Below are 27,800 nucleotides of genomic sequence, written 5' to 3' on the forward strand. Positions count from 1 at the left end.
GGTATTATGAGAACACATTTTTAATCTTCATTTCATTTAAAATCTACCTTCATTAGGCTATAACAAAATTACATCAAACTGAAGTAATTTTTTAAACAAAATATCACTTAAAAATAAAAATTTTAAGTTGTATTAATTTTACATTTGTTAAACATTATACAATGTAATTAGATTGTGTTATTACATTTAAATTAGTATTTTTTTTAAATGGGCTAAAATATTTAAGTGAGATAAGCTTAACAACTTGTCCCTGTCTCCCATATATCAACACTAAAATTAATAGAATTTTCAAAAATTATCATAATAAAAATATATTTATAATAATGTAATTTCCTATGCTTTGAGGCAACATGACTCATTTTATCGTGCAATATCACTAGTTTCTGCATTTATTTATTACATCAAAAATACAACTCCCTATATTCCTTGCAGTACATGATTTAACAAGCAGCCAATGGGCGCCGCGACCGCTGTCACGTGACTCGGACTGAGCGCTTCCTGCGGCGGTGCAAAACAGACTGGCGATCTCAGCAACGGAGAATTGCAGTTTCTGGGTAAGTAAACACATTTGTTAACGAAAGGTCGCACGATACGTCTTATCGGCTGGTCTTGGTCTATTTAGGCTGCTCAGCGCGGCCTCTTGTCTAAATGTAGCACTTGAGAGCTGTCGGACAGATAGGCCCGAGTTATTTCCTGGTCTCATTCCTGTGCTGGAATACATTCGCTGTGGAAGTGACACAGATGAAAACGCTAGAAGTTATAAAAGTGGTCTTTTTACACTTTTGCAAAGCTCGTTTTGATATCTATGTACAGGGACATGGATGGGTGTAAATATGGAGCTAAGCTTAATACTGATCTTCCTTTTCTATAGCATCATCACACAAGTTAGTGAAAGTGTAGCTGCTCTCTGTTATGATTGTTTCGGCTGTGTAACGCATCAGGGTGAGAGTGTTGTACTGTAAATATGGAGAAAGTGAAATGGGAAATGTCCTAGCTCGTGAAAGTTAGATCGATTTTATCACTTATGCCTCTGAAGTCACCTTGGAAATGTCTTTATGTATATCAGTAACTTTCCATTTTAAATCTTAAAGGAATTGTTCACCTAAAAATTACATTTCTGTCATCATTTACTCGTGCTCATGTCGCTCCAAACCCGAATTAATTCTGTGGAACACACACATACTAGGGATGTAAATTTTCATGATCGATATCGATGTGGAAATTAACGATCAATTATTCGATTAATCCTTAACATCGCAAAACCCATGTGGAGAACTCCAAATGTGCATGTAGCTTATTGATTAAAGCAGTGTTTAATGACCTTTTTCTGCCACGTCACACTTTTTACAATTAAACAAATCTCATGGCACACCTCTATACCACATAACCATCATTGATAATTTTCTTTTTCAAGAACGTGTTTTCTGTCCATTTTAGTTGTGCGTTTACTCGTAATGTTTGAAATTCGGCTATGCAAAAAACACAAGTCAGGTAGGTACGGTGAATAATGAGATCACAGGTGGCAAGAGTGATAATTGGGTAATGAATAAAACAACACATTTGCATATTTTCTTATGTTTAGATTTGTTCTTGTAAATTAATTCTTGCAGTGCCACAGCAAATAATTTGTATGTTTATCTATTTATTTACATGGCTCCAGACTAACATTTAAGAGGGGCAGCACCAGTGTTAAATTCTACACATGGTCGCACCAGCACTTCAGTTGATCACCTCCTCCTCGGTCCAACTGATAGAAAATTCGTTTTCTTTCACGGTTTCTTTTTATCAGGATCTTGATGATTAAAATAGTCATCTGAAGACAAACAAAGCCTTTTTCTACAATAAGTGGGCATTAGAAAAGATTTTACACAGAAGGAAAGTTTCATTGTATCCATAGTTTTAACTGTAGCATTTGCAATAAGATCATATTAAACAAAAGTAAACGTAAAACCATGATTAGCAGTAAACATAAAACAAATTATGGCATTTTTCATAAGAAAAACATATCCAGAAATTAAATTGTATTCTCTCACTACTATATTGATACAGGTTCATGGTAAATATTGTTTTAAATATCTGTGATGTGTGGATTGAAACCTTACAATTTCTGTCTTTTCATTTTGCAGATTTCTCCTTTATTACTTTTCAATGCTGTTTAGAAAGTTGGGGCCATTTAATACAATTTTAAACTGGTTTAATCATCGACACATAATGGGATTTCATAGAGGTTTTAAACAAATAAGTAATGCTGAATTCGTGACCCGGCCTGTGCTTCTCGCAGCTCTTTTTATGATGATCTCCTCAGTGGAGCGCTCGAGACCGGTCCACATGTAAATGCACATCTCTGCGCTGATCTCAAAAAAATTGAGCAGCGCTGACTGATCCGGGTAAAGCTGTTTCCTTTCACGTTTGGAACATTTGCCGTTTGATATTTCTCATACAGAACAAAAATCAACAGCACAATCAGAGAGTCAGCCAACTTTGTAGTCGCACCAATGTGACCTCTTGCAAAGTGTAATCACACTGTTATGAAAAATGGTTGAAAAATTAGTCTCTGTCCAGAGCCTGGATTTATTTTGTGGAATCTGATCATTTTCCACGGCACACCTGACAATCTTTCACGGCACACTAGTGTTGGGGCACATCGGTTGGGAAACACTGGTTTAAAAAGGGCTCGACATTAAGCATTGTCATGTGCTTGTCCTCCGGACTTGTCAGAGTAAAAAAGTTACTTGAGTGAAGGGAAAATAGGACATTTAATTACATGCTCAAGTAACATGTCAAAGTTTATGTTGGATATTTTTCTAGAATTATGACTGATGCCCAACCTAATAGTGTACCTACATTATGCAATCAACTCAATTCTCTGCGACAGAAATGTAAACTGCACTGGTAGGGGAGGAGGCTATTGTCATATGATAAATATTTTATATTGTGTATTGTAGACAAATACAGAAAAGCCTCCATCGCCATAATTTACAGCAGTGTGATCATAGTTCTATGGACTGAGATCTACTTTTTCATCATGTTATTGCAGCAATATCTACCATGAACAATAAAAGCTATACATTATCACAATACCAACATTTCAGGAGTCTTTAGTGAAATTTGACAGCTTCAAAACCACAACAAATAATAACTCAAACTAATATGTTAATTATAGAAGAATGGTTTCAAGTTCTTAAGTAAATATTCAAGACTAGTAAACAGTCCGTAATATCATAACTATAAAAACAGCAGTGAATAGAAATAGATACAAAATTCAGTGCTTTTTCTAACAGCTTTAAAAGTTTTTAACAGCAGTAGGCTATCAAGCATTAATGTAAACATTCAGAATGAAATACAACAAAACTACTACTGGTCTTTACTGTATGATTATAGTACATTTGTACATTTTAAAGCTACTAAAGTTACCCAGTCAAGAGCAGTGAGTGTTTTCTTGTTATAGTTGTTTGATTATTATAATGACACGCTAGACGGCAACAGGTCTATTTTGCTTACATTTATACTTACAAGTCGTTTTTTTGATGAGCATTTTGGCAGAATTTTAAATGTATTTGACCATTCAGGCATGCATTTGCATGGGCATGTTCAGCGCACACACATACGCCGCATGTCAATCAAAAAGGGCACAGCTGTTATTAAATCGCTAGCGAATTATACAATTACGTGCTCTGGATAAATTTCAGCAGCAGAATAAGAATATGAACTTTCTAATAAGTGATACAGGCCTAGGCTATCACAATTATATCTGGTTATTGTTTTGTTATTGATGTTTTAATCAGTCTGCTTGTCCAGTCAGGCAAGTAAAATTGTCTTTCACTTGCCCCTTCAAAAATCCACTTGTCCCGTACAAGCATTAATGTCGACCCCCGGTTTAAATATAATTTAAATGAATACACCTAAGAGAGGCAAGTATTGGCATTTTCTTATAAATATTTAGGTGAACTGTCCCTTAAAGGTTACATGGAATCACGTTGTTTTTGTGTTTATTAATTATGCTTACAAGTTTGCTATTTTCTGTAACAGATGTAATAGGTAGAGTTGTGACCGTAGGACTGAAGTCTGTGTATAATTTAGTTTAAACTTTATTAGCAGTTCTGTTTGTCACAGAGCAGAAATTTGTTTTTGACTCTGACACAAAATACCCATTAACACAAAAGTGATTAAGATAAAGCTAACAACGGGATTCTTAAACACTTCCAAGCATCCCAGAATAACATTAGTAAATTAATCAAACAACCAATTAAAATAATAATACCATAGTGCAAACCATCATCTTAATTTAAATAAAATGAAAACATAAATCCTGGATTGCAGATTGTTTATGTCCATTGATCTTTCTTGCCTGGTTAATGACTTGTGAGAGTTTATTCCTTTGATTAACTGTAAGATTTCCATAGCATGATACAATGTTAAATGTTAGAATGCTTTCAATCATTGATCTTTAAACCATGGTTAGAATATGTGTATATTAAAACTCCTCAGTTAAAGTGCAGTTGAATATGTGAATGTGCTCAGCTGTCCTGTTATGATTATAAATGTCTCTGTTTCTGTGGCGCAGTAATCATTTACATGTCTATCTTTGAACAGTAACGTCATGTGTCATGCCACCCGGTGTTCATCAGTGTTTTATATTTGCTTCACTATGACTCAGACTTCTAAAATTGCACAATTCATTACGGATGGGTATATTATATTTAGCCCAAATAGTGACCTCAGGCTCTGAGGTTAGGATGTTTCTGTAACAAGACATCCAATTGCAGATTAATGTTTGATGTCAACACTAAATAAGAAGTTAAAGAGATAGAGAAAGATTCATCATTGGTTAAATCCATTTGTATGTACTGTAGATGCAACGGTTCACCACCCCACAAAAAAGTATTCCTATCACAGAAGCATTTGTTTCTTTATTACATTCTTAATTCTCGGGTCTGGTGAGGATTAAAATGACTTCTTTGAAGACCCCTAACAAAAGGGTCTTTGGCAGTACCATGATACATTGATGTTAGCTGATGATAGAACAATGGAACCAAGATTACATATACATCTATGTACATGGTTCTCCCAGGTACTTCAAAGAATACCATGATAATACCATAGTACATGTCCATGTATGGTATTACTATGTATTATTTGAACACAAGGTTGTCATCTTTTTTTGTATTTTCTTTTTTTTTTCCCTGATATCTTGTCAAAAGCAATATAATCAAGTAAGTTGTATACAGGAAGCTTGATATCTCACCCAGCGGTGGTGTAACCCTTGTGTGTTACTGTTAATTGCTCATTTTAATGCTGCTGAACAAAACTGTTTGGTTTATACTTTTTCTCACTTCCACTGATTGACACTCTTCTGTGAAGATGACTGAAGAAACAGACTTTTAAAGGAATAGTTCATCCAAAAATTATAGTTCTCTCATCCTAGTGCGCTATACGGCACTAGGAAGTGTTTGCAAGCTTGAAATCATGATCTTCAAGTAGACTGCAGTGCAAATGTCAAGATTTTCTGAGAAAAAGGAGTTATATTTTAGTCTGCTCTTACCCAAAACTGATTGGATTGCTTTAGCAGACATGGATTAAACCACTGGAGTCTTATGCTGCCATGTGCTTTTTGGAGATTGAAAATTTGGTCACCATTGACTGCATTGTATTTGCAAAAACACCTCATAAAAACTAAATTAAAATATCTTTGTTTTCCGCATAAAAAGACTTAGCGTTGACATAAGGATGAGTAATTGAAAATAAAATTATAATGTTTGGGTGAACTATTCCTTTAAGGTACACAGGGTTAATTTGCGAGACCAAAGAAATGCCATGTCTGTCAGAGTTGTGGCAAACGTAGTATTTTGTGTATGTGCTCATGACACACAAGCTTTTGGGGATTGTCATGCGAACCAGTTTCAAATCTGACTTGTATCGTTTCCCGATCTCATTCACCCTCTCTTTCTTACTACACTTTCCTGTCAGCTCTCTGATGTCTTAAAATGAAAATGCATAAACCCCTTTAATAATATTTAAAGAATGCCTCTCTCTTTTAGTAGTGGAGGAAGAAACAGACCCAGTGATGGCCTCGGGTCCTATAGCACCTTACAACTCCAGTCTTATGAGGAACAGCTCCAGCCAAAATGTGAGTGAAGCCTGCTGTAATTGTGTCTTCCCTTTGCTACATTATCATTTATGTGTGCAATGCTGTTCTCTGAGGGTTAGACTTTCGTTTTCTGCATTAATAAATAATGCACTTCACTTTTGTGAATAGAGCTGCCCTTAGTTTGCCCTCCTATCCTATAGTATTGAGCAGACATATAGATGCTCTAGAATTCAACTGGGCCAACGCATTGCCAATGCATGGCCCTGTTGAACATGCTTATAAGGTCATGAAACCCCAAAATCATTTGGCCTTGTAGATTTAGGCCTACATGGTTTACCGGCATGATGTCTTCATGACAATGGAGTTGAAATTCTGGATAACTTTACTCAGACAAGGTTAGTAAGCGGTATTCTTACACTAGAGTCATGATAATATAGGTGCCAATTAAAAATAAATGGTCATTCTTTTAATTTGAAAATAAAAACTTGAATAATTTATAAAGCACTTCAATGCCAATGCATGGTTTGTATTTAATGTGTGTAAAGCTACTGTTCGTCAGTAAATAACTTTTATGAAGAGGTGCGCAACACAAGATTAAGTAGACTTTATTTGCAGCATTACAAATATATATTTTTAAATTATCATTCCAAAGAGACTGTTTAAATGCTTGACAAGTAAAACACAACAGTTGTTTAAGCTTTATCATTTCTTCAGAAAAGTGTGCTCGCGTGCCTTCTGTGTAATTCTCAGCTGGTCCGACTTTTCCCGATCATACTCATGCAGTTGTTTTTGAAATGCACCTACGCATTTTGAAATGCACCAACGCACAAAATCAAACTTGCATTGCTAAAAGCATCTGTGTTCACATCCTTGCTTAGTTTATGTGTTGGTCTTTACTTTTCAACACCTATTTTCCAGCCACCTAGCTCTGTTCTGAAATGCAACACCCACTTTTAAGGATCCAATAAATTCCAAGTAGATAAAACGAGGTACCGCCCTACATTTCTTCTTGTTGAATATCCTGTTTCACTCGGCAATACGTCCAGTTATTTGAAGTAAAATGGGTTTCATGGAGTTTCGTTACCAAGTTGTAAAATCAGTCCAGCATATATATTCAGTGTCATTTATAGACTGTTTCATAAATGCTTGTGCACATTTCAGTTGGTAAACTTCAAAAAATGTGCTCAATGGAAATGGGAACTTGTGTGCACAGAGGGCCTCCTCCCTGCCTGCACGCATACATATGCATACACTGGCTGGCTTGGCACATCAACCTCAGTGGGCAGTGGGGATGCCAGGCAGACAAGGAGTTGGCACACCACTGGGGCTTGAGCCAGGAGTCTGTAGTTCAGTACATATGTTAGTGGAGCTGTAACACCTGGCAGGTGATTTTACCTGGGTGCCAGAGGACAGCCAGAGAGATTTTGCAGATAAGACCATCCATCTGTCTCTGTGATTGCCTCTGTTTCTTTCTTTCTTTTTATTTTCTTTTTATTTATTTTTTGTCTTCCTTTCTTTTTAATGTGTTTTTTTAATATTATTTATTTTTATAATTTTTTTTTCTCCCCAATTTGACATGCCCAAATCCCACGGCTTACCTAGGTCCTCTTGGTGCGGTTACTCACCTCAATCCGGGTGGTGGAGGACAAGTCTTAGTTCCCTCCGCTTCTGAGACAGTCAATCTGCACATCTTATCACGTGGCTCGCTGTGCATGACACCGTGGAGACTCGCAGCATGGGAGGCTCATGCTACTCTCCGCAATTCATGCACAATTTACCATGCACCCCATTGAGAGCGAGAACCACTAATCGCAACCACAAGGAGGTTACCTAAAAAAAAAAAAAAATCTTTTCTGTCTTTTAATGTATTTCAATGTTATTATTTTGATACATTTTTCTCTTTCTCTTTTCTTTTACTTTTTTTTTTTTTTTTTTTTAAGATTAACATTTTTATTGATTCAAAGTAGACAAAGAAAAACAAAACATATATACAATGAATCAACATTTAACACCCACTGCTACCCCTCCCAAATCAACAACTCCACCCAACCCCCAACAAACAACCCCATGGTCTCACACATGTACACACACAGAAAATAAATAAATAAAAAGAAAAATAATAATATAATAATCATACACATCTAACACTATGCCTCTCTCTCCACTGTCCCTCTCTGAGAGTCCCCCAAAAATGTCAAATAACTACCCCATTTCCTATTGAATATATATATATATGAATAAATGAATCCCAGATTCCCAGCCTCTACAGGACACCCCCTCGAAAGCTGCCACCCTCCCCATCTCCTCACACCACTCCCGAATTTAGGGCGCTCCAGCCCTAATCTTCTTAAACCAATCTGCCTGCCTATCATAGCACTGGTCAGGACCCAATTTCTTATGTATTTATCTCCTATGTCAATGACTGCCCCAACACCCAAAACATAGAGTATGGGGTAAAACGAAACACAAGTGCCCAACACGTCACACACAAAACTCTGAACCTTCAACCAGAATTCCTGGATCTCAGCACATCACCAAAAAATATGGGCCATGTCTCCATCCTCCAACCAATTGGCAACCCCAGCATGTGGGTGTGTCTTTAAGACCAAGCCTATACAATCTAGAGGTGGTCAAATAGAATCTATGTAAAATCTTGAATGGCACATGGCACACCCTTGCATCTCTAGATACAGATTTTACATTCTTTAGTTTAAGTTAAAGTCTTTCTCCCATAATCTCTTTATAGAAGTTAAAGCTCCGTCCCCCAGATTCTGAACTAGCAGGGAGTAATACAATGATGCCTCATGAGTCATGACCTTTTCTGAAATTAGTAATCACCACTCCCAGAGTGTCTGCCGCTTTAGGGGGGGTGTATGCTACTCCCAAAAATAGTACAGAGCAGGTGGGGCACCTGTATATACCTAAAAAACAGAGATCTGTGAATCCCAAAATGTTGAACCAAATTATCAAAGGATCTCAACACTCCACTCTCATATAAATCCGTGTAGAATCCCCCCTCACAATCCACTCTGACCAGCAGAAGGGGGACTTATTAATACTTAATTTTGGGTTCAGACATATGCTCTAGGCAACATTTAAATAAATGTCATCTGGGACTTTTACCATTTCAAATAAAGGTTTTTACTAAGCTATCAAATTGCTTGAAATAAGAGAGGGGAACATCTACAGGGAGAGACTGTAGCAGGTAGTTGAATTTTGGAATACAATTCATTTTAATAACATTAACCTTCCCAATCATAGATAAATGAAGCACACCTACTTGCATTACTTTATATTAAAGGTTTTATCTAAATCACATAAATTCGCTGGGAACTAAATATCCAAATACTTAATGCCCTGTTTGGGCCACTGGAAGGTGCCTGGTTGAAAATCAGTTTTTGGGCAGTGCGCAGCTAATGGTTCCAGGGCAAGACTGAACAATAATGGGGAAAGAGGGCAACCCTGCCAGGTGCTCCTATCCAGAATAAAATAATCTGAAATTAATTCATTTGTTTGTACCGCCGCTACCAAGTGTCTATGAAGTAGCTTAATCCATTAATTAAAAGTATTTCTGAACCATTCTACCATATCAAATGCCTTTTCTGGGTCAAGGGAGATGGCAGCATCCGAAGTCTGATCATTTTCCACTGACCACATGATATTGATGAAACACCTAATGTTATCAGAAGAGCTACGACGCCAAATAACCCCCACCTGATCTATATGTTTACGAGATGTCATAATTTAAGATTATCTCAGAATCTATTTCAATTTTTTTTGCTCAGTCATCAGTTTAGGGAGATCTAATTGTTCCACAAACTTTCTAATATCTTCATCAGTAGACTAAGATGTGGAACTATAAATCTAAATAGAGTTCTTTAAAAGCATTATCAATATCAATGGCCGAGGTAAATATTTCACCACTAGCAGTTTTCACTGAGGGAATGGTAGAAAAAGACTTTCTCTGCTTTATATATCTAGCCAAAAGCTTCCCTGCTTTATCCCCCGACAACAGATGAAATGAGGGACTTAGAAAAAAATATATATTCTAGAATAACTCTTATGGGCTGGTGAAAAAAAAAATTATAGTCCCTACCAGATGGATTCAAAAGTCTCCAAATATCTGTGAGACCATGATTTTTATACATTCTGTGAAGCATCAGTGTTACTCTAGGGGGCTTGCACACTTTTGCTTCACTATGATTAAGACTGAGTCCATCAAAAGATGAATGTCTCCAACCAATATTATATCATGGTGCCATTAGCTTGCAACATCCCATCAAGATCTATAAAAAAGCCATAAAGGTGCATAAGTATTAGCCAAAATCAACCTTTGCCCCTGAATTTCTGCTAAAACAATAATGACTCTTCCTAATTTATCTTTAATCTGTTTGAGACATTTGAATTGTAGATGTTTACTTACCAGTGTAATGACTCCCCTGCTCTTTCTGAGCCAGCACTAAAGAAACCATGCCCACCCCATATCTTCCCAAATTTTTCAGATTCCTGTGGGGAAAGATGTGTTTCTTGAAGAAAAACAATATCATAATTCTTATGTTTAAGAAAAGAAATAACCTTACTTCTTTTTATGGTGTGCTACATCCCATTCACATTCCACGTGGAGAGAGACAATACACTCATACTAACATTTGACATTTTGACATATTAGAGAAAACAAATGTGTGACAAAAACAATATTATAAAGACCACAGTCCAACATTAGAGCAATAAGCACACCCCGAACTTCCCCTAGAACAAAAAAAAAAGAAAAAAGGTTCACATTACCCCCACGCATGGCAGCGCCAACCGGCGTACATCCCTCTAAACTCAAACAGTCCATGTACACCTATGAGAATCCCCGCGACAACTTTGCCATCGGATTGCTCAAGTCTGGTGTTTCCATACACATTTTGCGAGACAGAATTACACAACAGAAAATAATCTATTAAACAAATTCCAACCAATAGGAGGGATAAACACAAAGACGTGTAGATTCATCCACATAACTGTTCCGAAGGTGTGTTCCTCCACAAAACCAACTCTTAGCGACTAGGTGGAACCAGCACATAAAGAAACAAAAAAGGCACCCAGTTTGCTTGGACAGTCAAGTGTATGTTCTGTGAGCAGGCTTACTCAGCTGTTACATGAGTGCAAAAAAATGCCCTGATCACTCCAATGTTTTGCAAGAAATATTCCACAGAACAAACTCAAACCAATAGGAGGCGTAAGAACAAAGAACGTACAGATTCATCCACAAGCTGTCCCAAAGGAATGTTACTTCACAAAACATACTCAAGCCGCTAGGCGGAACAGCACAAAAAGAAACAAAGGCGCTCAGTTCCTCGGACGAACAAGTGAATGTTCAGTGAGTCAGGTGCACTCGGCTGCATCACACAATTACTTATCCATTGTAATTCCAGTCCATTGACTTTAAGAAGGACAATGCTTGCTGTGGCATGTACATTTCTTACAGCCATCCTTAGTATCTATTCTTAATTTGGAAGAGATTCTGCGTCAACTGTCGAGCATGTCGGAAATGCTGGTGAAGGTCATATCTTACATGAAGGATCTTGCTGTAATACGTCGATCCGAAACATCAGTGCAAAAGTGACCTTCAGTTGATGTAAGAGTTTCCTGCATTCCTTGAATCGAACTTGTTTCTTTCTTGTAGAATTCGCAAAGTCTAGGAACAAGAAAGTGTTGTGGTTCTTCCAAGAATGCCTTCCATGCTCGACAGTTGACACTGAATCTCTCCTGCCGCACTATCCAAATCGAGTCCCTTTTCTGGGGTATCAGCTTGAGCACATAAGTGTCTTTTAATGTCTCCAGAGCCCGAGGATTTTGAATTCTTTGACGTGTTGTCTTCAAAGGATAGTTATGGATCAGGGTGTATAGAATGTCACCGGTTTATGACATTAAAAGTATTAAAGGGGACCTGTTATGCAAAATTCAATTTTACATGGTGTACATAAATGGTGTACATAAATGTGAGTCGGCAGTGTGTGTGTGTGTACACCGCCACCCTACAATGTTGAAAGTCCACCCACTCCTCTTTCTTATATTTCTATTAATCAAAAGCGTGTGCGTGTGCACTCTACATTTGTTATCTCTAGAGAGCAGGGCCCAGACATACCCAGAAACCCTTGCTTCACTCTGCCCGCTGGGATGCAGCATGCAATACATTGAACAGCAGCAAAGGGGTGACAGAATAAATGACTACATGCAGTGAACGGCACTCTCTCACATTCCAGTTCACTAACCTTCAGCTAGCAGCAGGAAAATAGCCCAGGGAAAGAAAATCTGGATCCCTGAACAAACACTTACATACACACACCGAGCATCAGGCTGGTGCTCACAGACAGAGGGTGAAAGAGGACAGTCTCCTCTACTCTCTCTTTTCCTCTCTTCTCCACTTCCTCTTCTATTAATTCCTTTCGTTCCAAGTTACAGAAACGTTTTCTTTGATCAGATGCCATTGTGAATGTGGTCTGGTGGTCAGTTCCTTTGCATAGGTTTAAAGTGCATTCATGTTGTGAGTAGTGGAGAAAATATGTGTGATCATTCTTATTGGAGAGATAATTTAGTGTGTGTGTGTGTGTGTGTGTGTGAGCGTGTATTTATCACTTTGTGGGGACCAAATGTCCCCATAAGGATAGTAAAACCCGAAATTTTGGACCTTGTGGGGACATTCTGTCGGTCCCCATGAGGAAAACAGCTTATAAATCATACTAAATTATGTTTTTTGAAAATGTAAAAATGCAGAAAGTTTTCTGTGAGGGTTAGGTTTAGGGGTAGGGTTAGGTTTAGGGGTAGGGTTAGGTTTAGGGGATAGAATATAAAGTTTGTACAGTATAAAAACCATTATGTCTATGGAAAGTCCCCATAAAACATGGAAACACTACTGTGTGTGTGTGTGTGTGTGTGTGTGTGTGTGTGTACCTATGTCAACCCAATGTTCCTGCATGTGTTGACAGGCGTCCAGAGAGAGCCTAAAGATGGAGCCGATGGCAGATGTTGCCTTACTGCCCGGAGAAGAGAGAGTGATCGGTGAGAGAGTGTGTTTGTGTCTTATTGAATATGAATGTGTGCTATTTTAGTAAGCCCTTTCGTTATCTTTATTATATTTTAATATACAGTGCATTAATAAAATATTCAGACCCCTTCATTTGTTTCACATTTTTTTTTATGTTGCCACCTTGTACTAAAATGCTTTAAATTATAAAAAAATGTCACATCAATATACACTCCATACCCCATAATGACAAAGCAAAAACACAGATTTATTTATTACTTTGCTGATTTATTAAAAAGAAAAAAATGAAATATCACATTGACATAAGAATTCAGACCTTTAACTCTTTTTGGGTTTGATGCAACAAGCTTTGCAGACCTGGATTTGGGGATTTTCTGCCATTCTTCTCTGCAGATCCTCTCAAGGATTGTCCTGTTGGAAGGTGAACCTTTGGCCGAGTCTGAAGTCTTGAGCGCTCTGGACCAGGTTTTCATTAAGGATGTCTCTGTATTATGCTGCGTTCAGCTTTCCTTCAACCCTGACCAATCCTCCAGTCGCTGAAATACACCCCCACAGCATGATGCTACCATGATGCTACCCGATTGCTCAGTTTGGTCATTCCAAACATCTTCCATTTAAGAGTTATGGAGGCCACTGTACTCTTGGGAACCTTTAATGGAGCTGAAAAATAAATTGTAGCCTTCCCCAGATCTGTGCATCGACACAATCCTTTCACTGATCTCTACAGGAAGTTCCTTTGACCTCATGGCTTGGTTTTCACTCTGTTATGAATTTTCAGCTGTGAGACCTTATATAGACAGATGTGTCTTTCCAAATCATATCCAATCAATTGAATTTGCCACAGGTGGACTCCAATCAAAGTGTAGAAACATCTCAAAGATGATCCAGAGAAATGGGTGAACCTGAGCTAAATTTCAAGTGTCATATCAAAGGGTCTGAATGCTTATGTCAATGTGATATTTCAGTTTTTATTTTTAATGCATTTGCATTTGCAAATCTGTTTTTTGCTTTGTCATTATGGGGTATGAAGTGTAGAAGTGTATGAAGTGTATAATTTCGAGCATATTAGCATAAGGCTGCAGCATAAAATAAAAAAGGGGGTCTGAATATTTGATGAATGCATTGTGTAAGATTATACTTATTCCATGTCTTTATAACTTGAAAATCCTTGTACTCACAGTTCAAGTTCTTATTTTATTCAATTAAATTTAGTTGAATTGCATACACATGAAGAGGAATGTTATTGCTTTACATTGCAATAGAAAGCTGAATGTTCCATTCCTATAGGGAAATTGGTCAAAACAGAGTTCCAATAAATTCATCTTCTCATGCGAGTGTAGAATCACCTGAACTATATTTTTTAAAAATACTATTCATTTGTTTGGGTGTAAAAAGGGAAAAAAGGCTTAGTGCAGTATAATGTGTTCACATCAAAGGTTTAATGAGAAAGTTTAAAAGAGATATGTATAGATGAATCTCTTTTGTGTTTATTTGTCCGATTCTCTCATCTCACATTTTTCAGACAAGGAGATCATCTACATGTGTCCATTTAATGGTGCGCTCAAAGGAAAGGTGTTCATCAGCAACTACAGACTTTGCTTTAAGAGCACTGAAACAGTAAGAGGAACTTTCATAAAAACAATTTGCTTTTGAATGTAAAAAAAATGTTTTGGTTTATCTTTTGCCTTAGAATGAGAGCATGATGTCACACAGACTCGAGACAGAAACTGTGATTTGATTCAGCTTTTCTTTTTCACCTCATCTCACCTTTCTCTGGCATTGAAGTCAAACCAATTGAAGTTTAAAACCCTGTTTAAACTCTGTTTAAAACCAGCCCATCCGTTTCCTTCTTTCTTTCCTCTTTTTCTCTTGTTCTCTCTCACACACATACTTTCTCCTTTATAGGCTTATTTCTGCCTTCTCTATTTTGGAATACATTTTAGTACCCACTTTCAGCAGTAACACACATCTGTTAGTCTGTGTGCAAAGAAAAGGCTATGAGAAGAGAGGAAGAAAAGGTTGTATCAAATCAGAGAGTTTCTTTCATCTCTCTGCTGGCTCTGTCCTTGGTTGGCACATGGTAGTGGGCACCTGTGGCCTTGTTTTGTGGCTGTTTAGGCTGTTGCTGGGGTATGTTGCCATGATCTGTCAGCTTGGCAAAGGGAGAGTTGTGAAAAGCTGGAGGTGCCAAAGGTGGCAAAGTTTATTCAAATTTGATAGATGTCCATCTAAAAATTCAAATAATCATCTACTGATTCTACCGATATTGGTTTTGTAGATATGTAGATTTGAGCTCTTTTGTGTAAAATATGTGTGTCTTATTTTACTATGGATGCATGAAATGGAAAGTGTCAGTTCTGTCGTGTTTAAAGTACTTATCTGTAAGGCTGTTGATATTTTGTCCTCTGTCTCTCTCTCTCTCTCTCTCTCGCTCTCTCTCATTCTCTCTCTCAAGGAGACACCAGTTACTCTGAACATGCCCTTAGGTGTCATTAGTCGTGTAGAGAAGATGGGAGGAGCCACCAGTCGAGGAGAGAACTCTTATGGGCTTGACATCACCTGCAAGGTACCAATCCCCAAAAACATGTCATAGAAATCAGTATTCTGTATTTACTAATTTTAATGTAGATAGTCAAAGGCTACATTCAAAATATTTATGGTTTGCTTTCTGAAAGCATTCAGCATTTTTGCCACTTTGTTAAAGCATCATTTTTTAAATGGTTTCATATTACCTTCATTTGTCCCCCAAAACCATAGGCTTCCTGAAGTGCTTTACTTTAGGGCCCCAGACTTGTAAAGTCTATAAAGCCTATAGCAGTGCCTTGTAAAGTGCAAAGCCTTTATGGTTTCACACTGGGAAAACTCACTACGGCCTCTGCGCAATATGTAAATAGTCATAGTAATAGAATGAAAATAGTTGGCCTTGAGCAGGACAAGCTTGCATTGTTTTTGAAAGAGAACGACATAGTCTGGTTTATATCCTCGTGTGTGTGTGTGTGTGTGTGTGTGTGTGTGTGTGTGTGTGTGTGTGTGTGTGTGTGTGTGTGTGTGTGTGTGTGTGTGTGTGTGTGTGTGTGTGTGTGTGTGTGTGTGTGTGTGTCAGGACATGAGGAACCTGCGATTTGCTCTGAAGCAAGAAGGCCACAGTCGAAGAGACATTTTCGAGATCCTTTTCAAATATGCTTTTCCACTTTCTCATGGAATGGTCAGTGTTCACCTTTTAAATTGAAGTGCTTCATTCCATTCAAATGTTTTGAATTGCTTAATAATTTTGTAATTAATATTTTTTTTACAGTGTGATTAAGTGTTGTGTTTACATTTACAAACTGCTTTTGCCAGTAACAATGCATGAAGGAATGTTTTAACTGATTGTATTTCTCTTTCTTTGTTGTTCACAGCAACTCTTTGCATTTCTGAGTCAGGAAAAGTATGAGGAGAATGGCTGGAACATTTATGAGCCCATGGAAGAGTACAGAAGGCAGGTGAGGACCAGCTGTCAAGACCTGTGTGTTGATTTAGACTCACTTAGTGTTCACTAATAATGAAGACTGGTTTTATATATATATATATATATATATATATATATATATATATATATATATATATATATATTAGTGCACAATGGGGTAAAGGCTCCCTGGGGTAAAAGGCTCCTTTGATTTGATTTTATAAAAAATACCAGAGCACTTTCCTAAAACACTGTATGTCACTATACACTGCTTCCTGTTCCACGAAATGTAATGTCTAAAGGTTGATTTTGATACACTCAAAAAGCTAATTTTCTTTGGTGTGCCTTTAGCCCCAGTTGGATCTGATATTTTGTGCAATATCAAGTTAGTTTACATAGTACACAATCCACTTTGCTTCTGAGATAATATGTGTTGTTCTCTGTTTGCCAGGGTCTACCCAATAATGAGTGGAGGATCACTTTCATCAATAAGAACTATGAGCTGTGTGACACCTATCCTACAATTCTTGTTGTTCCATACAAAGCCTCAGATGAAGATCTGAGAAAAGTCTCGACATTCAGGTCTCGTTGCCGCATCCCGGTGAGCTCTTTCGCAGATGACCGATATGAGTGATGGTGTGAATTATCTGTCAAAAGCTCCAATTTAAGCAAAGGACAGAGGCTGTGTAATAATATTTGAAGAATGGCAATTTCAGAGCCTGGCTTTGCATTTATGTAAGGCAGGAATGCTTTTAAGTTATATTATATAATAAAGTAAATTGTCCCCTCCCCATTGTATCAGCCAATTTTTGTTCTATTTATATGTAAAAAAATTGTATTCATGTTTAAAGCAGGGATTTAAAATGGTTCAAGGAATGAACATAACAGAAAATCGTAACAAAGTGATTCCGGAGTGAAAATATTATATTTAAATTCTGGTAACTGATCATAACTGGTTAATTTAATTATAATTATATTTTCATGAAACCAAAGGCCAAATGGTTTATCACAATATTTGGATCTACAATTCATGTTGCCTGAAAAAATTAAACATGTGCTTTGATCCTGAAGAAAACTGCTGCATCACACATTTTTTTGGGGATGTCGCATTCAGTGAATCAAGATCCTTTTACCAACTATGTATAATTACTACATACAGTGTTTCTTCACTACATTTTTATTAGATATGATGCATTAATACAGATTTGATGCTGGCGAGCATATCTGTAAGTAAAATTATAGTTAATTGTTAATTAACGGCTTGTGATTTCTACAGAGAAAACAATTATATGGTGAGACAAGTGGTTTATTTTGGGCTTGATTTTCCAGACTATGCTGCTTGATTCTCTTGCGAGATCTGACAACACTGCAATTGGTATTTCACCCACCCCATAGCGCAGAGTACTGTCATTTTAAAAAGAATGGTATTAACGTTATTTTGTTCTAACCAGTTACCATTTGGAAAGGAGGCTCTGGAACTTCTGAACGAAAAAATACAGAAATTAAAAATATTTCTTTTTTAGTCCCTGCTTTAAACTGTGGTATGTAGTTGGACGTTTATATGTGTTTGTATGATGGTAATGCTGAACTTTTTCTTAACTACTTTTATGTAGTAAAAAATGCATTTACATATTGTGTGACGTCATCACCTTTTGAAATTGTGACATGTTTGCTCCAACACTTAGGTATTGTCATGGTTTCATAAAAAGAACCATGCTGTGATCACACGGTGTAGCCAGCCTTTGGTGGGCATGAGTGGCAAGCGCAACAAAGATGACGAACGTTATTTGGACGTAATCCGCGAGGCCAATGGTACCGCCAAACTCACCATCTATGATGCCAGGCCCAACGTCAATGCTGTGGCAAACAAGGTTAGACTCTAGAAGGTTGCTAATAACTGGACTCAAGGAGCTTAACAGTGGTTAAGAGGTTTGTTTGATTGGATTAATTCATTTGAAATCAAAGTTTAAGTTAAAAACTGTGCCGCATTTTCCATGAGTCACTGCATTATGTAAAACCATTATACTTTGTCAGAATTTGTTATTTTAATGTATTTTTTATTTTTTGCCATTTTTATTTTATTACCATGAAGTTCTTGGTTAATGAATATGAAGAATCCACATTCTTGACCTTTATGCTTTTCCACTGAAGGTATGGGCTGGTTGTTTAACAGTCAGACATGGACTCCTGGTTTGTTCTATATTTACTTTTTGTGTTTTCATGGATGTAGTTTTTGTCGCCTTGCTCAAAAGTAAAGCCTCGTTTACACCTGGTATTAAGATGCCTTTTGGGCCACCCATTTGAAATGGGATGATGCTAAAGACAGGTGAAAATGTGGTCCAAGATGCTTTTAGATTTCGTTTGTCCACTTTAACCACATTTGGAGGTAGTCGAACATGCATGTGGCTACATTGTGCTTGTAGTGTTCTTTGCGCATTACTTTTGGCTTTGAATGGAAATAACTGTCCAAGGCACTAAAATAACTGAAATACAGGTACTTCGCTAACATATTTGAGAATTCTGCTCAAAATGTAATGTTTTCGCTTAGATTAAATGCAATTATAACTGAGAGAATCAATACAATTATGTTGTTGCACTTTAACAATAAGCAGTAACACAGTGATGTAATGAGTGATGTATGCAGTCATAAAAACAGAAACCCTCCCCTCGTAATCCAAACACAAGTGGTCAAAAGAGATGCATTGGAACTCATATTACAACCAGGTGTAAATGGTGTGTCTTGCCTGTCCACTTGTGATCAAACAGGACCTAAGAGACAGAGTTAAGATCATGAAAGTAGAGTGTGCTTTGGCACAAGCATGTTTTATCCTTTGCGTTTTACAAGCTCAAACCAACTGAGGTAAAATGAACCTCAAACTGGAACACCTGCTCCACAACAGCAACACTGCACGCTACACAGCTGATGGAGCATTTTAAAATTGCCTTATTGATCCAGTCATTTCTCTGCCACAAAATGCTTGGGTATATAGAGAGAACACAAATATGCAGAATTTCTGAACGTAATCATGTACATCAGCCTTAACCAGTAGACCTCTGAATCCTTACCCTCCAGGCCACGGGCGGGGGTTACGAGGGCGACGATGCATATCAGAACTCTGAGCTGGTCTTTCTGGACATCCATAATATCCATGTGATGAGAGAATCACTGAAGAAACTAAAGGACATAGTGTACCCCAATGTGGAAGAATCTCATTGGCTCTCCAGCCTGGAGTCCACCCACTGGCTAGAGCATATCAAGGTTTGTCTTGTGATGTTTGTGAATAATAATGTGATTTATATTTGTGGTACAAGACAGAGATAAACTTAATATAAGTCAGGGGTTTTGTTTCTTCTGAAAATTCCTTCCCTTATTGACAAAGCGACATTTAAAATTGTATTGTTGTCGACCGGTCAAACACACTGCACACTAAATCCAATTGCTTACACAGGTTTTTTTAATCACTACACCTTTTATTGGATTTTAACTAGTTTTCACCATGAAAATAGCCATGGAAGCTGGCATGGTTTTAAATCCCAAACAAACATATCCTTACACACAACAGATGGAACCCTCAGTCATAGTGTTTTTAAGTAGCCTATTCAGAGCCTTTAGCTAATACAAAGTATTTTATGCAACCTGTTTAAATATTCTGTCCACCAAAACTTTTTATGCTAACAAACACGATTACTCCCTGGCCTGGTGATATAAACAATATTTTAATGATTAACTTAAAACACAAACACATGACGGACATCGATCTCTCTCTCCTTGCACCACCGTCCGCAATCAGCCTTTATCCCTCTCGGCAGCTTAATTAGCCTGATAAGGGACCGGGTGTGTAGAATCACGACCCGGCCCCGCCCTCCGCCCTGTCATATTCCTCCCTCGTTCTCTCTGGCAGGGGAGCCCCCGGCATGATGTACACCCCCTCTTTCCCTGGATGAGGGAGGGGATCAGGGGAGGGAAACGGAAATATAAAAAATGGGGGGGTACTTCCTGTAACAGTGTAGTACCCACCAAATAAACACTGTAAAATTTAAACAAGAGGGAAAAGGCCAACGCGGATCAGCAGAGAGAGAGAGAGAGAGAGAGAGAGAGATGAAAAAACAAAACACTTACTTGCCAGTTCTCCGATACATAGCTTGTTCCTCTGCCACTCCTCCACCCTCTAACAGACAACAGCTGCGCCTCTCCGGGCGGATCGGAGGCAGTCCTCCAGCCCCTGGCGGACTGAACGCCCCGCCGCATTCTCAGGGAACAGAAGGGGTCTCCTCCGCCCCTGGCAGCAGTTCTCCCACTCCAGGCGGTCGGCAGCGAGCCCCTCCCCGCTCTCAGTCGGCGATCTCAGACCCCGCCATGTTTCAGCGGCCGGTAGGGGACTCCTCCGCCCCTAGCAGTGCCCCTGACCGCTCCAGGCGGTCGGATAGGAGCCCCTTCTCCCCTTGCGGTCGGTGGCTGTTCCTCCACTTCCAGGCGGGCGGGCTCCTCCGTCCCCCTGCAAATGGCCGCGGCTGCTCCGTTGGGGTGGATTGTAGTGGCAAGAACTCTACTATGGTGTATCCCTCCATACGCAGTTCAATGGAAAGGAGGCGGCAAGAACTGGCCTGGTGATATAAACAATATTTTAAGGATTAACTTAAACAAAAGACAAACACACACACACATGATGGACATGTCCGTAAACGATCTCTCTCTCCTCGCACCACCATCCGCAATCGACCTTTATCCCTCTCGGCAGTTTAATTAGTCTGATAAGGGACCGGGTGTGTATAATCACGACCAGGCCCCACCCTCCACCCTGTCACACTGTCATTTGCAACTTCTGTCAGGTTGCGACTTAGGGATGCAAATTTAAGTCTGACCTGTTTGATACCACTCTTGCTTCTATTACTTTCCAGACATCCTTCAATGTCCTATCAAAATGAAATAAAGATTTCAGAGAATTCACATTGATGTCAATAAATGCAATTGTTAGTTTCCATTATTTGTATTGGAATTCTATTAGATTTTTTACTTGTTCAAAATGTAAAAGACAGTTATTTGTCGCCATCTACCATCTAATAAACTAATCTGAGCAAATCTTTTTGGTGAACAGGGTTCAAAAGAATTCACTAAGATAAATAAAAATCACCACCACTACACCTCATGGTACAGAATGCGCAATCCAATCAGGTGTTATGTTATAAATAAGCATGATCCGTCATGGTTATTTTTATCATCATTAGTCACTTATGTTATTTCTGCGGGGGGGTCCCTCTAACAGATGGAAGTGATCATACTAAAATTACTTTTTAGTTATTAAATTACACCTGTATTAAACATGCAATTATTAATAATACAGTTGCCAAAATGTTTCCAGTATTTAATGGAAGGATAAATCCACATTTTGATGATGAATTACATTGACTTCCTCAGATTATCTTCTACAAAGATCCATCATTGTTGACTTGCAGACAATCACACCTGAAGCTCTGTTAGTTCTTATAGATGTTGGAGGGTAAAGAGCAAACCAACCTGTGCTGATGGCTCGAGTCTTTCCACTCACTGGGTTCAATATTCTGGCCTATTGCACCTTCTCCACATTAATCTGCATCAGTGAATTCACACAGAGAGGATACACCACACCAGCCCTTCAGTCACACTGATTATATCTGGGATCCAGATTTGTGGTTGATGAAAAATTTTGATATTTGTAATGTTTCTAGGACACATTTTTTTTATTTAATCTCTCAATGGGGGGAACCTGGTGGCTGGTATTCTGTCAGGTGACACTTCAACAAAGATCAATCAAAGTCCCTAAACAGGATGTTCTCATGAAAGAAACACCCCTTTAGCGACCTTTATCCTTGCACCAAGACCAGCAGTTCTCAAGTGGTTTAGCCCAGATTTTATATTCAACATCAAGTGAGGACTCAACACAGTTTCAAAATTGCTTATCATTCAAATGTTGAACTTCAGTTTTCACCCCTAAAAACTTAAATACATGTGCCTATCCCCCCATTTATTAATTCATTCCCACACCCCAACTCAAACCAGTGAAGATTACAAGAACTGTTGCAATAACATATTGTATGACAAGAGCAAGATCTATCCTTCTAACCATCTGCCTATCCACCCACTCTAGCTGGTGTTGTCAGGGGCCATCCAGGTGGCTGATAAGGTTTCGTCTGGTAACTCTGTGATGGTGCACTGCAGTGACGGCTGGGACCGCACAGCTCAGCTCACCTCTCTATCCATGCTGATGCTGGACTCCTACTACAGAACTCTCAGGGGCTTCCAGGTGCTGCTGGAGAAGGAATGGATCAGCTTCGGACACAAGTTTGCCTCAGTAAGTCTCGCTGGAATTTTGGATGTTTTGTACAAAGCTCAATCTAGCATTGGCAAAAGCACATGTTCAGTGTTCAAGTTGTAGTGTTTCTGTCAACCATGTTAACACAGTGATTGCTTTGATAGTGCATAAATAAGGGTAACCCACATGTGGGCATGTTTTGTGGAGTCAAAACAAATTAATTGTTATTTCATCACCTTCTCCCGTCACATTGTATGTGTGTGCAGAGAATCGGTCATGGAGACAAAAACCATGCAGATCAGGACAGATCACCTATCTTTTTGCAATTTATTGACTGCGTGTGGCAGATGACTAAACAGGTAAAAATGTCAATAACAATGTCAACATGGTGGGTCTCGTTTACTAATAATTATTTGCAAGTGTTCTTTTGTGTGCAGAAAACATTCTCATTCTAAATTTCTGTATGATTCACAACATATGTGCACACATATATTTGTTTTTGCCCTCGTTCTCATGTTTATGAATCCCAATTATACTAATTGAGGGAGCAGGTACCCACAGTTAATAACTAGCATAATACATACATCCATTTGTCAAACTCTGAAAAATATATTATCTACTCAATAAAGAAGTGCTATCTCCTAAGAGCAAAATCTTTGAGTAAAGCCAAGTTTGTGATTCTCCAAACCCAGTTGAACAAGAAACATCTTATAGACCTAGACTACATGTGATCAGCTGCATTTTTATGCATAACATATCCCTGATCAAGCTATAATATAGGAGGACTTTTCCTCTTAGCTTAAAGATACAGTTCACACATAAATGTACTTTCTTCTGCTGAACTCAACTGAAAAAGTTTAGAAGAATATTTCAGCTCCGTAGGTCCATACAATGCAAGTGAATGGTAATTAGACATTTGTAGTCCCAAAAAGCACATAAATGCAACATAAAAGTAATCCATAACACTCCAGTGTTTAATTCGGTATTTTCAGAAGTGATATAAGTATGGTAAGTCCTTTTTTACTATATATTCCCCCTCCTGCCCTGGAGGTGGCAATATGCACGAAGAAGGAGAATCACCAAAAAACAAAAGAAGAAGAATGTGAAAGTGGAGATTGATAGTAAAAGACTGACTAAAAATATTGATCATCTTCTGTGACCCACACCTATAATATCATTTCAGAATATATGGATTAAACCACTGGAGTCATATTAATTACTTCTTGCATTGTGAGGACCTACAGAGCTGAGATATTCTTCTAAAAAATGTATTTGTGTTCTGCAGAATAAAGAATGATATCACACATCTGGGATGGCATGAGGCATGAGTAAATTATGATAATTTTCATGAGAACTATCTCTTTAACACATTCCATGTTTCTATGGCCACCACTGGTCCACATGCATACCTGTTTTTCGAGTTAATCTGTATCCTAATTTTTTAAATAAATGTTATGTAAAAACGTATTGATAAATCATGATTTCAGTGTAAATACTTACACACACAGATTTTATGCACAATTATGTGTAAGCATGGTTAGTGAAAGAGACCCCTTGTCTTATTGCATGTCAATATCATCATTGGTATAACATGGTACACATTTCCTTATTGTTTTTCATGGTATCATTTACCTTTGATCTCTCTCCAACAATTGCAGTTCCCCACAGCGTTTGAGTTTAATGAACGTCTCCTGGTGGTAATCCTGGATCACCTGTTCAGCTGCCGCTTTGGCAATTTCCTCTATAACTGTGAGAGTGCCCGTGAGAGCAATGTAAGATATTGCAAGCAAGTGCACACATTACAAACAATTGTTTGTTTGTTTTGGTTTTTTTTGGGGGGGGGGGGTTTATTGTCTTGCTATGACTTTGATATGAGTAAACCACATCTCTTAATATGCCCTCGATTTCTCTACTGGGAACAATACAATGTTATCTTTAATAGAGACATGAAATCTGGCCATAATGTGTATCTGTCCAAAAAAATCATCTTTATTTGTGTAGTGCTTATCATGCATTGTGCTCAAAGCCACTGAATAATATATCAAAATACATTTTGTTGACTGAAGCAGGTTTTTATTAGTCAGTGCCATTATAATTGGCCACAGCATTATTCAAAATTTGGGGGCACGGGCTTTTAATCAGAAAGAAATTAGACTGAAAACTGGCTAGGGTGATTTAATGTCTGATACATGTATATCTGTCACAAATACATACATTATGACAATAAAGAAGAAGAGGCTAGACTCATTCAGATGAGCTCCATCACACCTCTTCCTCTTTAGCTTTGTCTCTGAAAGCCCATATTCCAACCCATAGGCCAGTTGTCATAATTATTGACATTGGGGCTGTGTCTCTCTCACATTGCCTTTTATTCCTCTCTCTGTGCATTGTGTGAAGTAGAGCATGAGTAAAAGAGATGCTTTGCTGACTCTCAGTCGGAGTAGAATGCACTTTGTGGAGATGAAATATTCATTCTGTGAGCCCTCTAGAGCCATTCAGTGCAATAACAATGTGAGGGAGCACAGTCCTGCTTTATAGCTACTGCTAACTAATGGATTTAACACATTACCAACTGAAACTTTAGTACTAATATATTCACTTCAACAGCAGATTCTGTATGTAATACTATATTAAACACATAATTGAGGAATGTTCTTTGCTTTTCTGTCCTGTACTTCAAGATGTAAGGAGGCTTAATTAGCCTGATGAGGGACCGGGTGTGTATAATCACAACCCGGTGTTCTGACGATTTGTGCTACCCATCGATATGTGCTACTTACTGGTTATGCGCATGTGCAGACTCACAGTTTTGTTCTGCGTTACCATGCCCATAAATCTATGCATCCTTGCTGTGGAGACTTGACGGTGAGCATTGCAATATCTTTAATCCTTTTTTTATTACATAATTTGACATGTGAACGTGTAAATGTTAGCATGCACACCTTATTTTCAGCATAATATAGCAATTAGCTATTTGTGCAACATATACGTGCAAAAAGTGCCAGAGTGTGTGAGATGTGTACAAAGTAGGTAGCAGCACTTGACACGTAAGTAATCAGAATGTGCTAATGTTCATGTAGTGTGATATGGCGTGAGGCTTTAAAATAAATAAATAAATGTACTATTTTGCCAGATTTAGAGTACTTTCATCATTTATTTAGTTTCAAAAAACTGGGAGCATTATTTGGTTTATCAAAATATGCAACTCCTGACATCTTAAAGATGCTATTACAGAATATGCTGCTCCTGACATCTTGAAGGCATAATTACAAAATATCTCAACATACTCTCCATATTCATAAGGTGCATATGGAGTGAGTAGTGATGTAAAATAAAGTGAATTTGCACTGGGAGCATTATTTGATAGGGCACGTTGGTCTATCAAAATATGCAACTCCTTACATCTTGAAGACATTATTATGTAGTATTGTTTTTTCTAATGACAGTGAACATAAGGTAAATATTCATGTGTCAAAAAATGCTAACTACCATATGAATATTTGTACCAGTCAGCCATTTTTACTTGTTATATCAAATGTGATAATTGCTGGTTCATTTAAAATATAAAAATATGCTCCCCATACACTTACCCTGTTTTAAATGAAATAACGATGTCTTAATATTGTGAGATTTACATCATTATGGAAACAGTAGCTAGAGAATGAATCGACATTCTCTGTGATCGATTCGCGCATGGGTAGCATTTTTCGACAAGGCAGCACAAATCGTCAGAACACCGGCCCCGCCCTCCGCCCTGCCACAGGGGTCAATACAAGTTAAGCTCAATTGCACAACAGTTGTGGCATAATGTTGATAACAAAAATAAAATAAGATTCATTCCTTCCTTTCTTTAAAAGAAAGAAAGAAATCTGGTTTATAGTGAGGCACTTCTGTAAACGTAAAAAAAAAAAACTCACCGTTTCAAAAGTGTAGCCACAAGACAAAAGCAATATGCATGTTAATGTGAAAAATCACTTATTAACCTTTTCTGTGTAAAGTTATATCTAATTTTACAACTTTATTGTCATGTCGATGGCCGTAAAATTACAAGTTATTACACAATTTAACAAAATAATGAATGTAAGCGCTTTTATCAAATTATAAGCTTAAATTTCTGTCTTTAAACCCTCCAAATTGTCCCCATTCGCTTTCATTGTAAGTGCCTCTCTTTAACCTCGATTTTTGCTGTTTCTTTTTTTTTTTTTTTTAAAAGGAGGGACAAATTTAAATAAATTTTTGTGATAATCAACATGCCACAAATGCTGTCAATTGAGCTTAACTTGTACTGAACCTGGAATATTCCTTAAATTGCCAACACATCATTAATCTGTTCTGTACGGTGGCTGTGAAGTGCAGAACAAAAAAACAACAAATCTAAAAACCCAACAGCAAATCCAAAGACAAAATAAAAATTCAGAAACACAACAAATAATAAAACGCAAAGGCAAATCCGATAACAAAAGTGTACATCAGAAAATACAACAGCAATTCGGTAGAAACTGAAAGGGTAGGTTCCGTAGCATCGCGCCTGATTGGCTGTATGAATAAGACCTAGTCCTTTCTTCAGGATTGTTTCACTGATTATATCAAAATCCATGCCAAAAGGTCACTGACTGAAAAACTAAATCATTTGGAGGGTTTTCTCTCTCAGAAAACAGTGACAGGAAACTTTATAACACTGAAAGTCTAAAAACAGTGAGCGGGAAAAGTTAGTTTTAGGTACGATGTTCATCTATGGTCTCATGGTTCATCTTATGTGTAAGGGACTGTCTTAAAGTCCACAAACTGCGCTAAAACGTTGGTGGCATCCAAGTGTTTATTCAACTTGCATGTTACTACTTAAACACTGTTGTTTAAAAAAAAAAATAACAATGGATAGATTTTCCAAATGTATCTAATTATATGCATACAGTATTCAATTATTTTAGAAAAGAAAAATCA

General features: G+C 37.8%; 1 protein-coding gene across 3 annotated transcripts in view; it reads left to right on the forward strand.

Annotated features, from left to right (window-relative positions):
* The first annotated feature begins 493 nt into the window (after positions 1–493).
* Positions 494–27,800, forward strand: part of mtm1 (myotubularin 1) — a 31,107-nt gene continuing 3,800 nt past the window's right edge. For 2 of the 3 annotated variants that reach the window (XM_052102593.1, XM_052104132.1), the window contains exons 1-13: positions 494–554; positions 6,039–6,127; positions 13,063–13,135; positions 14,644–14,738; positions 15,577–15,687; positions 16,225–16,326; positions 16,520–16,603; positions 17,021–17,170; positions 18,255–18,440; positions 19,643–19,828; positions 22,695–22,898; positions 23,126–23,218; positions 24,518–24,631. In XM_052102593.1, the coding sequence (XP_051958553.1) occupies positions 6,065–6,127; positions 13,063–13,135; positions 14,644–14,738; positions 15,577–15,687; positions 16,225–16,326; positions 16,520–16,603; positions 17,021–17,170; positions 18,255–18,440; positions 19,643–19,828; positions 22,695–22,898; positions 23,126–23,218; positions 24,518–24,631 (1,461 nt within the window). In that variant the 5' untranslated portion in view covers positions 494–554; positions 6,039–6,064. The remainder of the gene's footprint in view (positions 555–6,038; positions 6,128–13,062; positions 13,136–14,643; positions 14,739–15,576; positions 15,688–16,224; positions 16,327–16,519; positions 16,604–17,020; positions 17,171–18,254; positions 18,441–19,642; positions 19,829–22,694; positions 22,899–23,125; positions 23,219–24,517; positions 24,632–27,800) is intronic. The other variant, XM_052103395.1, reaches the window with a different exon arrangement.

Source organism: Xyrauchen texanus, chromosome 1 (genome assembly GCF_025860055.1).
Source record: "Xyrauchen texanus isolate HMW12.3.18 chromosome 1, RBS_HiC_50CHRs, whole genome shotgun sequence".
In the NCBI taxonomy this organism is placed as follows: domain Eukaryota; kingdom Metazoa; phylum Chordata; class Actinopteri; order Cypriniformes; family Catostomidae; genus Xyrauchen; species Xyrauchen texanus.